This window comes from Pimephales promelas, chromosome 1, assembly GCF_988280905.1.
Source record: "Pimephales promelas chromosome 1, fPimPro1.hap1.1, whole genome shotgun sequence".
NCBI lineage: Eukaryota > Metazoa > Chordata > Actinopteri > Cypriniformes > Leuciscidae > Pimephales > Pimephales promelas.
The window spans coordinates 27,947,518-27,960,248 of NC_142769.1; the positions used below are offsets into that span (position 1 = coordinate 27,947,518).

At 38.2% G+C, this 12,731-nt stretch overlaps 1 protein-coding gene across 1 annotated transcript in view; it reads left to right on the forward strand.

The window, feature by feature from the left end:
* The window catches only part of vps35 (VPS35 retromer complex component), a 31,676-nt gene that overhangs the window by 16,657 nt on the left and 2,288 nt on the right, over nt 1-12,731 (forward strand). Inside the window, exons 12-17 of the mRNA XM_039692345.2 lie at nt 682-889; nt 3,430-3,585; nt 3,943-4,065; nt 6,074-6,253; nt 6,476-6,715; nt 9,826-9,969. Of these exons, the coding sequence (XP_039548279.2) occupies nt 682-889; nt 3,430-3,585; nt 3,943-4,065; nt 6,074-6,253; nt 6,476-6,715; nt 9,826-9,969 (1,051 nt within the window). The remainder of the gene's footprint in view (nt 1-681; nt 890-3,429; nt 3,586-3,942; nt 4,066-6,073; nt 6,254-6,475; nt 6,716-9,825; nt 9,970-12,731) is intronic.

Below are 12,731 nucleotides of genomic sequence, written 5' to 3' on the forward strand. Positions count from 1 at the left end.
TACTAATGTAGGAGCGAGAGTGAATGAATGCACAGCGCGTGCATCTGTCTGTGGGTGCAGTTAATATTTAACCAGTCTCTGTTTTTGGTCGCCAGAGGGTTAAATGTCACTATAAAAATGTAGTTTCTATGCTTTCTTTGTGTGTGTCTCTTTTTTTTTTCTAATATGTTAAAAATATCTTGGGCAAATGCCTTTTTTTTTTTTTTTTTTTCCTTTCGATGATGTCCAAAATCTTATCAGATACCCAGCAATTTTGAGGGCGGCTGGGAAGCCACATAGACGTGATGACTCACTGTTTGCAATCCCAGCAAAGGTCAATCATGCTAAAGGCTGTTATTTGTGACTAGCTGCCACTTCAGCAGATATCTTTAATATGTTGTGGTAATAATGTTCCATATTTGTATTGGCATACCTCATATCTTACTAATTAAGTTTTGTAAATTCTGGATTTATTTTTAAGGATGAATTCTTTCGGCCTCTTCAACATATAACTCGGTAGCTATACTATATTGCCATGGTTATACAAAGGCTTAGGTATGTTTTTTTTTTTTTTTTTTTTTTTAAACAAACCACCTGTCTTTCAAAATATAGATGACCACAGTAGTAAGGTCAGTCGTTACTACATCATTGTACCTGCTTCTGTGTGTTACTGTTTGACGTCTTTCATGTCTTTCTGTGCAGCATTGCCACAAGCAGCGCGGTGTCTAAAGAGCTGACCAGGCTCCTAAAGATCCCCGTGGACACGTACAACAACATCCTCACTGTACTCCAGCTCAAGCACTTCCCACCACTCTTCGAGTACTTCGATTATGAGTCACGCAAAAGCATGAGCTGCTACGTGCTGAGCAACATTCTGGACTACAACACCACCATAGTGGCCCAAGATCAGGTTTATATCACATTCAATACTTTTAGCAGTTGTGGTTGTTGGCCGTCAAGCTGAGGTGTTTGCATGTTTCAAACAAAATCCCAGGACAGTGGTTATAGAAATTTGTGAGCTCTGCTAAGAAGGTTTTGTATCTTTACCCACAGTAAATGATATTGACTTGCACTGCCGTATAGATGTGGGTAGTCTACGTATAGATGTTGGTAGTCTACGTTTGTTTTGTTTTTTATGTTTCAAAGAAGTCTCATGCTCACCAAGACTGCATTTACTTGGTCAAACACAGTAAAAACAGTAATATTACAGTTGTTAGAATTTTATTTTTATATTTAATTTTAATGTAATTTATTCCTGTGATACAAAGCTGGATTTTCAGCAGCCATTACTCCAGTCTTCAGGGCAATGATCCTTCAGAAATCAGTATGCTGATTTGCAGCTCAAGAAACATTTTGTATTATTAGCAATGTTGAAAACTGCAGTAGTTTTGCTGCTCATTTTAGTGGATACTAGGAAACTTTGATGATTTTTTTTTTTAACCGCAGCTTATTTGAAATAGACGTAGTTTGTAACATTGCAAATGTCTTTACCGTCTCTTTTGTTTAATTTAATGCATCCTTGATGAATATAAGTAATACTTTCTTAAGGGGGGAAAAACTTACTGACCCCAAAGTTTTGAATAGAAGTGTACATTTCTATTGGGTTAATTCTCCTAAATGAATTCTTATAATAAGTAATTTGGTCTAATTTGTCCATAAAACAATTTTCCAATCGTCTTTTGGCTCGTCCACATTGTCTTTGCCAAACATTAGGTTTAGCAGTGTTTCTGTTGGATAGCAGTGGCTTCCTTCCATGCACTGCACCCTTATACAGTGTTTGTCTGATGTTGGACTCATGAACATTAACCTTACCAAGAAAGAGTGGCCAGTAGATCCTCAGATGATACCCGGATGAATAGAAAATATTGACCTCCTTGAGTATCATGTGTTTCTTTGCAAATATAAAACTTTGCCAGCTTAGTAAGCAATAATATGATCAGAAATACAAATGACCAAGGCATGGCTGACCTCACAACTGTATGGTGCAGACCAGAGTTGGATAGAGAAGGTCAAGGTTTATGTTCTTTCAATAGGGCAGGGCTGCTAAGCTCACATCTGAATATTATCGGGTTTAGGAAACATGCTAGGAAACAAGTTCACATACTTGTTTCTCTGAAAAACAATGCTACAGCCAGTTATTTCACTTTGAACTGTGCATTCTATGTCGGAAAATCTTTTTTTGTATTCTAGTATTTCGACACCCTGGTTTGCCAGTTACCAGAAAACAGTGCATTTTGCAGGCATGGGAGCCAACAAACAAAGTAGGTCTGAGATTGCACGTCTACCCGACCTAAAAAGCCTCGGCACCGTTCTAGAAATCTCTATGAACTGGAGCATATTAAAACACGGATAAATCAACTCATCAACTTACGCCTACTTGACTTCAGTTGTCAATTGCGCCCGTTCCTGTTGCGTGTCCTCAATCTGGAAACCCATGTGAGCGTCGAGTCTGAGCAGGAGGGTGCAGGGGAAACAACTCTCTCCAGTATTATGAATTTGAACTGCAGTACCCATTTCACTCTGCTAGTTTTGATGTTGGTCAAATTTATGCCGATATACAGGAAATTCTTAATGGTTTGCAATGCCATTTGTATGTTCTTTTTGAGAATATGAATATGTAATCAATGTTTAAGTCATTTGCTCCCCTACTAATAAGTGACTGACAGGTTCAGGTGGTGTTTCCTCATTTGTTATTTTGCTGTGCACCGTGGGTTTATAATACTGGAGAGGTTTTTGATTGCTTTTGGCTTTAAATGCCTTTTCATTCTAGCCCAGGTTTTCTCAACCTTCCTTTCTTTACCTTTTTAAAGGTGCTTTGTTTATTTCAATAAAATCTGTGACTCCTGAGGGAAAGGTCAGCTATGACTCAGACAGGTCTGACCATAGTACCAAGGGAGGATTATATTGATCTTCATGTGTTAGAGAGTGCTGCTCTTGCCTTTTCTGAGGTCTGTGCTAAAAAAGCACCATATTTTCACCCACTCGCTTGGTGAGCACTTGAAAAGATAGCATGGATTTAGATGGCTTCAAATGGTTATGTAGTCAGTTTTTTAGAAACGGATTTAGAACTCAAATAAATAAATAAATAATGACTAGATGAAGCCAAGCTATGATTGAATTATCCAGATCAGAATGGAGTGTTATGACTTCAGTCAGACTACGGCATTTACATGACATTTAAAAAAAAGACAAATTATTCCTTTAGTCTGACTGAAATCAACCTTAAAGTGCACTGTTTGCACTTTACAGGGTCAGTAGCTTACTTATCTTTGCACATTAAGATGGAGAGGAGAAAGCATTTTAAAAAATGAAAAATAAACTCTCCAGACTTCAGATCTCTCTCCAAATTCCCAAATCGCTTTTGGTGTATTTTAGGGCCACCCTTTCTGTGGTTAAACAATTTTCATCCTGCATGATTTCAGGCATAATTTCATGGCTTTTTCTTTGCAGGTTGATGCAATCCTGAGCCTGGTGTCTACGCTGATCCAGGACCAGCCAGATCAGCCTGCTGAGGATCCTGATCCAGAGGACTTTGCAGAGGAACAGAGTTTAGTGGGCCGCTTCATTCATCTGCTGCATTCAGACGACCCTGACCAGCAGTATCTGGTACGTCTTTGCTCTTTTACTCACTCCTTTCATCATATGACATAGAAGGGCATTATTAGACTCTATTCAAAGAAGTCTAAAAAATGCACTGTTGTCAAGTGTTTTTGTGAAAAAGTACTGCATGCTTCTTTGATCATTTCACCAGTGCTGGATCCTAACGTGATATAATCCCCTTGATGCAACATCATAAGCAAATTAATGACAATATCATGATTGTTTGACATCAACCAGTACTGGTCTAATTAGCTCCCAGTGAAAGTTGTTTCATTCTGTTTTCAATCAGTTGATGAGAGCATCATGTTGCTTAATGAATTATTCAAATCGATTTATCTACTCTTTCTATTGTGCCTCACACAGATTTTAAACACTGCCAGGAAACACTTTGGCGCTGGGGGGAACCAGAGAATTCGACACACTCTTCCCCCACTGGTGTTTGCTGCTTATCATCTGGCCTTCCGTTACAAAGAAAACTCCTCCTCGGTATGTTCCACTTTCAAGTCAAGTCAGTCACCCTTATTTATAGCGCTTTTTACAATACAGATTGTTTCAAAGGAGCTTTACAAAGATAACAGGAAAATAATGCAACAAAGTTTGTTTCCAGCAGAAAATAGCCTCACAGTCCAGCTTAAGTAAGTTGAGTGATGGTTCATTTTGTTGTAATAAAGTTAATAATTTTAGTTAATTTATCTATACACCCGCTCTGGAGAAAACTGTTGTCATCGTCCAGCTCAGTTCAGTTCTCATATTTTATATGAGATGTTTAATGTCCCCAACTAAGCAAGCCAAAAGCCAACAAAGGTGAAAAAAGGCGACAGCGGCAAGGAAACAAAACTCCATCAGGAAACAGAATGGAGAAAAAAAAACCTTGGGAGAAACCAGGCTCAGTCGGGGGACCAGTTCTCATCTGGCCAATGAACGAACAATGTATGAAGGAGTGAATGAATTATAGGTCAGAAGTCAGATTGGATTGGAACAATCAGAATATTATCCAGTTTCATCTGGTTGAAGATCGGAGTCACGCCGGTATGGAGACGGGTTTTTTGAGGATCAGTGCCATGGAACCACGGAACATCCCACTCTGTCATGACATTACCTAAAACAAAGTGCTTGCTTCTGTCTACATAGGACACTGCCTTAAAAGGTTGCTAACTGGATAGGAACTTCCAACTCCTAATGGGTAGAAACTCTGGTGGAGGTCACATACACATGCAATAGTGCTCCAGTAGAGCAGGGGATTTCAAACTTTTTTTATGCTCAGGACTCCCATGATGATCCCCTTAATAAAATATAATGGCAGCTATATATTCTCTTGAATCAAGACATATTTACACTGTGTATATCAATATTAACCATGATTAGAATACAATAAGTGTATTGTATTGTATTACATTATAACAATACAAAATCAACTTTTCAGGTTTAGTTTTTATGTAATAGAATAAAGTGAATGTACTGTGATTCAGTGGAATGAAATGGCTATGATTAATGTCATGATTTCTGACCAAAACAAAACTTGGTGAAAATAAATTGGTAACTTTTATAAATTCGGTTGTATTGAATGTTGAAAATAATTGCATTAAACTAATATCTAAAGTGAACAGTTCTAATAAATGCATTTTGTAAAAAAAAAATCTTTGGTCCCCCAAGCATACTCTAGTTTGAAATATTTTAGTGTTAGCTTGTAGTGCATTGAGGCCAGATATTCTCACGGCGAAGTTCTTTGTTTGGGGTAAAATATTTTAAATATGTGAGTAGCGTTTTACTGTTACCGAACATCCCGATGCCGCCCACATTGCTGAGAGCAATATTAAGATGAATATACAAGTATTATGTGCTGCTGACTGCTGATGCGATGTGTTTATCTAGGTTTTCTAGTCTAAAATAACACCCAGATTATGTGCAGGGGATTTAGCATAGAGGGCAAGGGGGCCAAGGAAACTGTTAGCCATTCAGATTTTAATTTCTTTCAAACAGTCTAAAAGAGCCTGCATTGAGTTGCTGGATTTAAGTGGGCTATACAGTTGGGAGTCATATGCATAGAATTGGAATGAAATATAAAAATTTCTGATGATGTTACACAAGGGGAGCATGTAAAGGCAGAAAAGTACTGGACCCATAATGGACCCCTGGGGGATACCATAAGACACAGGGGCAGATGACATTTTCTGGTGAAAATTCTTATGTTAGTCATGCTTCCAAAAAGAATAATCTGTTGAGAAACGTGAAAAACTGTTTTCTTTTTCTTTCCAAAAAACGTAAGACATTACAGTTTAATTGCCTTAAAGTGAAATCCTTTTAAAGCACTGCATTTGGCATCCATAGTGTGAAAACAAAAGTGCACATTACCTTTCTCATGGAAGTATGGTTACACAAGCCTCATCTGTCATATTTTCACACTTCATGAAATGCACTTGCATTTGAATCACAGTTCATAATAGAAGAGCTTTATATATATATATATATATATATCAATCTTTCTCTTCCACAGGACGATAAATGGGAAAAGAAATGTCAGAAGATTTTCTCATTCGCCCATCAGACCATCAGCGCTCTGATCAAAGCAGAGCTGGCAGAGTTACCCCTGAGGCTCTTCCTCCAGGGGGCCCTGGCGGCTGGAGAGATTGGCTTCGAGAACCACGAAACCGTTGCCTATGAGTTCATGTCTCAGGTAGAGAAGCATTTTGATTAATTGTCTAATAGGTCGTTATCAATGTGGTGCATAGATTCTTTATCCTTCCCTCCAATGTTCATTACTATTCACAATGATACGGTAATACCCTGACAGCAAGACTAGATAAAGAAAGAAAGAAAATTGCTTTGCACTGATTCTCACACCTAAAAATATTAATTCTAGAAAAGTGCCTTAATTTTTGCATGTGTTTTTCCCAAGGCGTTCTCTCTGTATGAAGACGAGATCAGTGACTCAAAGGCTCAGCTGGCCGCCATCACCCTGATCATTGGCACGTTTGAACGCTCGCGGTGCTTCAGCGAAGAGAACCACGAGCCCCTGCGTACCCAGTGCGCTCTGGCTGCCTCCAAACTGCTGAAGAAACCCGACCAGTGCCGTGCAGTCAGCATCTGTGCCCACCTTTTCTGGTCAGGACGCAACACTGACAAAGGTGGTGAAGAGGTTGGTCCATGTCTTCCACAGTTTATAGGGCCAATGAAATCTGGTGTTCAGAAAATGTCATTTGTAATATTAGTAACTCTCTTTGTGACTGTGAATTAAACTGAACATAATTTGGTAATTGGATTGCAGGTTATGTAAGTCTCATTGAATAGTCTTGAACAAAGTTATGACCTCACAGCAAATTGGCACATAATGTTCATGTGCTTGTTTTAGTTTGTTTTCCAGTTGTGTCATAATTGTGGCAGTAGTCAATGTCTGATGATGATGAAAGAGGTTATTCTTACATAACCCGTTAGATGTGAGTCTGTCAAAATGATCATGTCTTGATGCTTCTCAATGGGTGTCATTTTCAGTTTTATGTGTCTTTCTGTGTGATCTCAGTTAGTTATTATGGGCGTTTTGACAATGAACAGTGTTATTTTAGGTATGAAAATGAGAGTGTGAGTAGGATTGGATATTTGCTGTCATTTCTGAAGCTTAAAGCTTTTCTAGAAGGTTTTTTCAATATCAAGACACTGTAGGTGGAAGATGTTCTTCTGAGTCATTTGTATTGAGATGATGATTAAGGGTAAATTGCTCACAACTGTAAATAAATCTGCCAGGGATTTCAGTAAAACTAAGTGATTCATTTTAGAAGTAGCGTTTTGTGTAGGCTGTACACAGTTAGTTCAGAATGTGACGTCCTATCTGCCTGTTTGTCTGTTCAGTTATAGAAGATTGTCATTCTTGTTAATACCCTAACTGTGTGTGTTTGAATGTTCACTGTATTTATCCAACCTGGTCTCATGAGAAAATGTTCAAAAAAAGATGAATCCAAGATGGCAGCCAAGCCAGTTTGTTGTTTGAATGTCAGTGTATGAGTAGGGTTGGGCATTGTTTTGATTTGAACGATTCTGATTCCGATTCTTCCTTTCGATTTCGATTCCGATTCTTTGAGGGGTGGAGTCAAAGCATGTCACAGGCTCATTTCACAGAGGAACATTTTATTTTGATTCATAAATGAGTTTTAGTTTTGGGAGCTGCAGCCAACGTGGAAGGATATCAAGAATGCCTCTGCACCAGACAAAAAAAAAAAAAGATTTCAGAACTTGCACCCTGGTCTGGCCTCTATGGACATGTATAAACAATAATATTAGGATTGCTACTAGCATGGGGAATTGCACACAAACGTTTCCCTGCTTGATATACAACCACTGATGAACATATTCGGTTTTGATGAGGAAAAAAAAAACTATACGAGTGCGGATTTGAACCCTGAACCTGTGACATGCGTTTACATAATATATGTATGTATGTACAGTATGTATGTATATATATATACACACACACACAAACACCTGCGCTGCCTTATTTGTGGATTTATCCAAGGCGTTTGATTCACTGGAGCATGAATTGCTGCTGATCAAACTTAGCAGTGCATGTTTTGAACCAGGGATGGTGAAATGGTTTACAAATTATTTGGCAGATTGGACTTGGTGTGTTCTTGTGGAGGATAAAAAAACTGATTCTAAAGGGGTCCCCCAGGGGTCCATTTTGGGACCTTTTTTGTTTTCTATTTATATGAATCATCTGGGTAAGAGAATTTCATGCCAAAAAAACACTTTTATACTGACGATACTATTATTTATACACTTGCTCCATCCATAACACAGGCAGTGCAAGAGCTTCAAAATTGAAAATTGTCAGCTTAAAATTGGTTTTAAATTCACAGAAAAAAGTTTGTTTTTTCAAGCGCTAATTCACAAGTACTTGCTAATTTTACCTTTTTTTACATCTGATGGTACAGCTTACAAATACTTGGGCATTTGGATGGACAATAAGCCTTTGTTCAGAGTATATGATTTTTAATCTAATAGGGATTAAAGATAGTTATTCTTATTTTTAAAAGATAGTTATGAATCGTCATGAAACGGTCTAAAACAGAACTGATGATACTCTGCTTTACTTCACTGTGAAGCTGGCTATATTCACACAGAAGCAAACTTTTTACTATTCCTTTTTAGTTGTCACAAAGGTTCCGTTTGTGTGTGTTGAGTGTTTTCATTTACAGTGACAATCTCATTCCGTTTATTCATTCAAGTTGTATTCATGTCTGATCATGCTCACTTAATAGAGCAATATGACATTATTGACAAGTATTTAAAATCAGCACTACATTCCAAATGTAATATTTTTTGAGAGTTGTTTCCTTCGCCCCCTCCTCCCCAGACTTTAATCTATCATGGCTTGCCAGTTTGAGGACATGCAACAAGAATTCCAATTGAGTGTTGTTAGATCGAGTAGAATCTGCCATCTCTGATCCAGATTGTTTGCTGTTTTCCATAACTGCAGCACACTGTGTTTGCCTGCCATCTGACAACCCTAGGTGTTAAACTATTAAGTTAATTGGCAGTGTACGCAGGGCCACACGGGCCAAAATAATGATTCATGCTTATATGTGAGTGACTAGCTTCTGCATTGCACCAGTGTGCCATTTTGCTGTGCAGGGTAAGAAAGACTGGAATTACTGAGAACTAGTTTTTGGCAGTTCAGAATTGGTTCTTTCTTTAACTAAGGAAATGCAGCATAAAATATATCTCACTTAGTAGAGAGGTAACAAAGTTAAGACTGAATCTGACGTTTAGTGTTTTTTTTTGTGATGTTCTTTGAACTTATGCACGTCCAGTGTTAAATTAAAGTTTGACCTTTCACCTCCGCTTGACGCACTCTGCTGTATATTATGACTGTATGACATAAGCAGGTTGTTGAGTGTATATTTTCAGAGTTAAATGTGTAGTACATTAAATAACTGACATTTTTGCAGCGATCAGTAATAATTCCCCATTGAAATGACACATAATGCAGGGAACCTGATGTAGCGGTTGTGCTTATTTTCTTCTATAGATCAGTAATGTTGTTGAGACTCATGAATGCATGTGAAAAGATAGGATCATGCTGTTTTTCTTCTCTCGGCTCCATAGCATGTTGTTGCGAGGTATGTGTTGCCCCTAACAACAGAGCTTCCCAATCCAATTTATAACCCCATACGCTGAAGCGTGGTGCCTTTGCCAAGATAAAATGGAATAATTTGAGGCTGAACTGAAATATTGTTTTTTCCCTTCTGTTGTCAGATCCGTGATGGACGGAGGGTGATGGAATGCTTAAAGAAGGCTCTGAAAATCGCTAACCAGTGCATGGACCCGTCCTTGCAAGTTCAGCTCTTCATCGAGATCCTCAACAGATACATCTGCTTCTATGAGCGAGAGAATGATGCGGTATGACCAGATGTGTCTTTTCACACTTGATCATTTACTCCCTTGTTTTTTTTTTATTCTCTTTCTTTTAACTCTTAACACTTGCTCTCTTTAAACCTGTTGCCTTTGTTCTGTCTCTCCATCTCGCACTCATTTGCAATTTCCCTCTCCATGCTCCACATTTTTGTCTGGAACAAGCAGTGCTAGATTATAGCTAACTCTCAATCATCTGAGAGGAAGCATCTGTATCCGTGTTCAATTTGGGGAGATTGAGTCAGAACTTGCCGGAGCACATCAGGGACACAGGGCGGCCAGGGTTAAGAGGAAGCACAAACAAACACACACGCAGTTAAAGTCAAGGTGTGCCTATCAGACAGCAGACTTATTACAGAGGTCGCTCTTTACATCTGTGCTTCATCCAAGGACAAGGGCCTCTTTAAATGTGGAAATAAATTGGAGAGTCGAAACAAAAACAAATTCCCACACTGAATTTCATTGACACATTTACCTGTCAATGTTTGTTCTGTCATTAATGTGTGTAATGGAGAACAGCGTTGGGAATTTGAATTTATTTATTTTAAAAGGGACAATCCCCATTAAGTCCATCATATAAATGTGCTAAATGTGAGTTAGCCATACTTCCATTTTTCATCTGTAGACCCTGGCCCATAAAAGGTCCATAAAACATAAAATAAAAACATATAAAAACACTTTCCAACAAACATAACCATAATCAAAGCATATTAATACAAATACAGAATGACTTTTGACACAGAATGACTCAAAAAACAAGCCACTCCTCCAATTTATGAAAACATGATTGATTATCCAATAACCACTGTTTTATCGACGCAGAAAAAGAAGTAAAAGATGTAATATTTCTTAATTTTGTAGGTATAGTATTCCAGGCATGTGTAGCTCTTTAAAGGGTAACAAAACCCTAAACCAACTTTTTTTTTTTTTTTTTTTTTTTTTTACTTAATGATCTGTAAGAATGTGGCTTTATTTAGTGCTGATCATTGATTCGAGTTTCTTTTTTGACATCTGGGTAAAAAGTATTTTAATTCTACAATATATGGTGTAAAAAAACGTCTGTCTTCTGCCCTCTTCAGTTTGAATGGTGGCTATTGCCGTTGAATTTTCCTAATGGATGTTTGCGGTGCTTTGTGCCGTAAGCGTTGAGAGCTGACGTAAGCAGGTTCCAGCTCGCTTCGCCCTTGGTACAAGCTACCACGCCTTTGGCAGTATAAAAACCATCTTGTTTTGTCAAAACCAAAACCTTCGAGTCAAGTGTTGGAATTACGAGTATTGAAAACGATCAGGATAGAGTATTTTAGCATAGCATTTATATAGGTATTTAGATTATTTTGTGTCGCCTAGTTAGTAGCATGGTACAGTTAGGATAGCTTCAAGATTTATCTGTATTTAGTACAGTGGTCAGGATGGTAACGGAATAGAGTTGGCTTCTCCACACATCTCGTGCTGTAAAGCAGCTTGCTTTTTGCTTTTAGCATGCACATACATATCATTAGCATACATTTGACAGTTAACAGTAGATGCACTTTTTTTATCAACAAGGTATGATCTTGATCTTACTGTATGATCTTACGAAGGTACTGGTGTTGAATCAATTCGAGACTTACCAATTCGGCCAGCGTCTACAGTGAGTGAATTGCTGTTAACGAAATGTTCACATCCGAATACAATGGTTAAATTATCGTTTTATCGGCTTTAGTGATAATGTAAAAAACAGCATCAGAAATCAAATGCTGCCTATAAGTCCGTAGACGTTGACACCAAAGTTATTTATGTGTTTGTGTGTCTCTGGCTGTGTGGGTGTATGAATTTACCTGAGATTCTCGTCTGGGTAAATTGCTCGCAGTGCTTACAGCAAGTTTTTGCATGATGTCTGCACTGAGAGCAAGATCGCTCACATTTATAGATACAAGAAATGTATGGCCATTATAATCAACAGAACTGTCCATACTTCAACTTCTCCTGTTTCCTACAGATTTTTGTTTATATCCTCCAATTTTCTATAGATCTTAACTTTTTTATGTTCATGAAGCCACGGTGAACATAAGAGTGTAATATAAGTGTAATTTAAAAGTGTAATTTATTCCTGTAATCAAAGCTGAATTTTCAGCATCTTTACTCCAGTCTTCAGTGTCACATGATCCTTCTGAAATCATTCTATTATGCTGATTTGCTGCACAAGATACATTTACAGGGGTTGGACAATGAAACTGAAACACCTGGTCTTACTACACAATAATTTGTTAGAATGGTGAGGGCCTCATTTTGCATCCAAATACAGCACCAATTGACAGATAGAAGTCCTTCACAGTGACCAGAGGGATTATGAGCCGTTCCTCTTCCAGAACAGTGTCCAGGTCACTATATGATGCTGGTGGACTCGCTCCTCCAAAACACCTCAATAATATTCAGATCTGGTGACTGTGCATGTTCAACGTCACTTTCATCTTCATCAAACCCTTCTGTCACAAGTCTTGCTGTGTGTGTTGGTGCATAATCATGCTGATACACGGTTTGAGCATCAGGTGCTCATGATCCTCCAGAAGGGTTTGGTAGTCCTCGGCAGTGTCGTGTCCATCAAATACAATCAGGATTGTCATGATATTGGAGCTCAAACCATCACTGATCCACCCGTGCTTCACTCTGAAGATTGGCCGCCAGGCATATAGATGTGAAACCTCCAACATTGGCCAGTGTTTCAGTTTCATTGTCCAACCCCTGTATATTGTAATTATCAATGTTGAAAA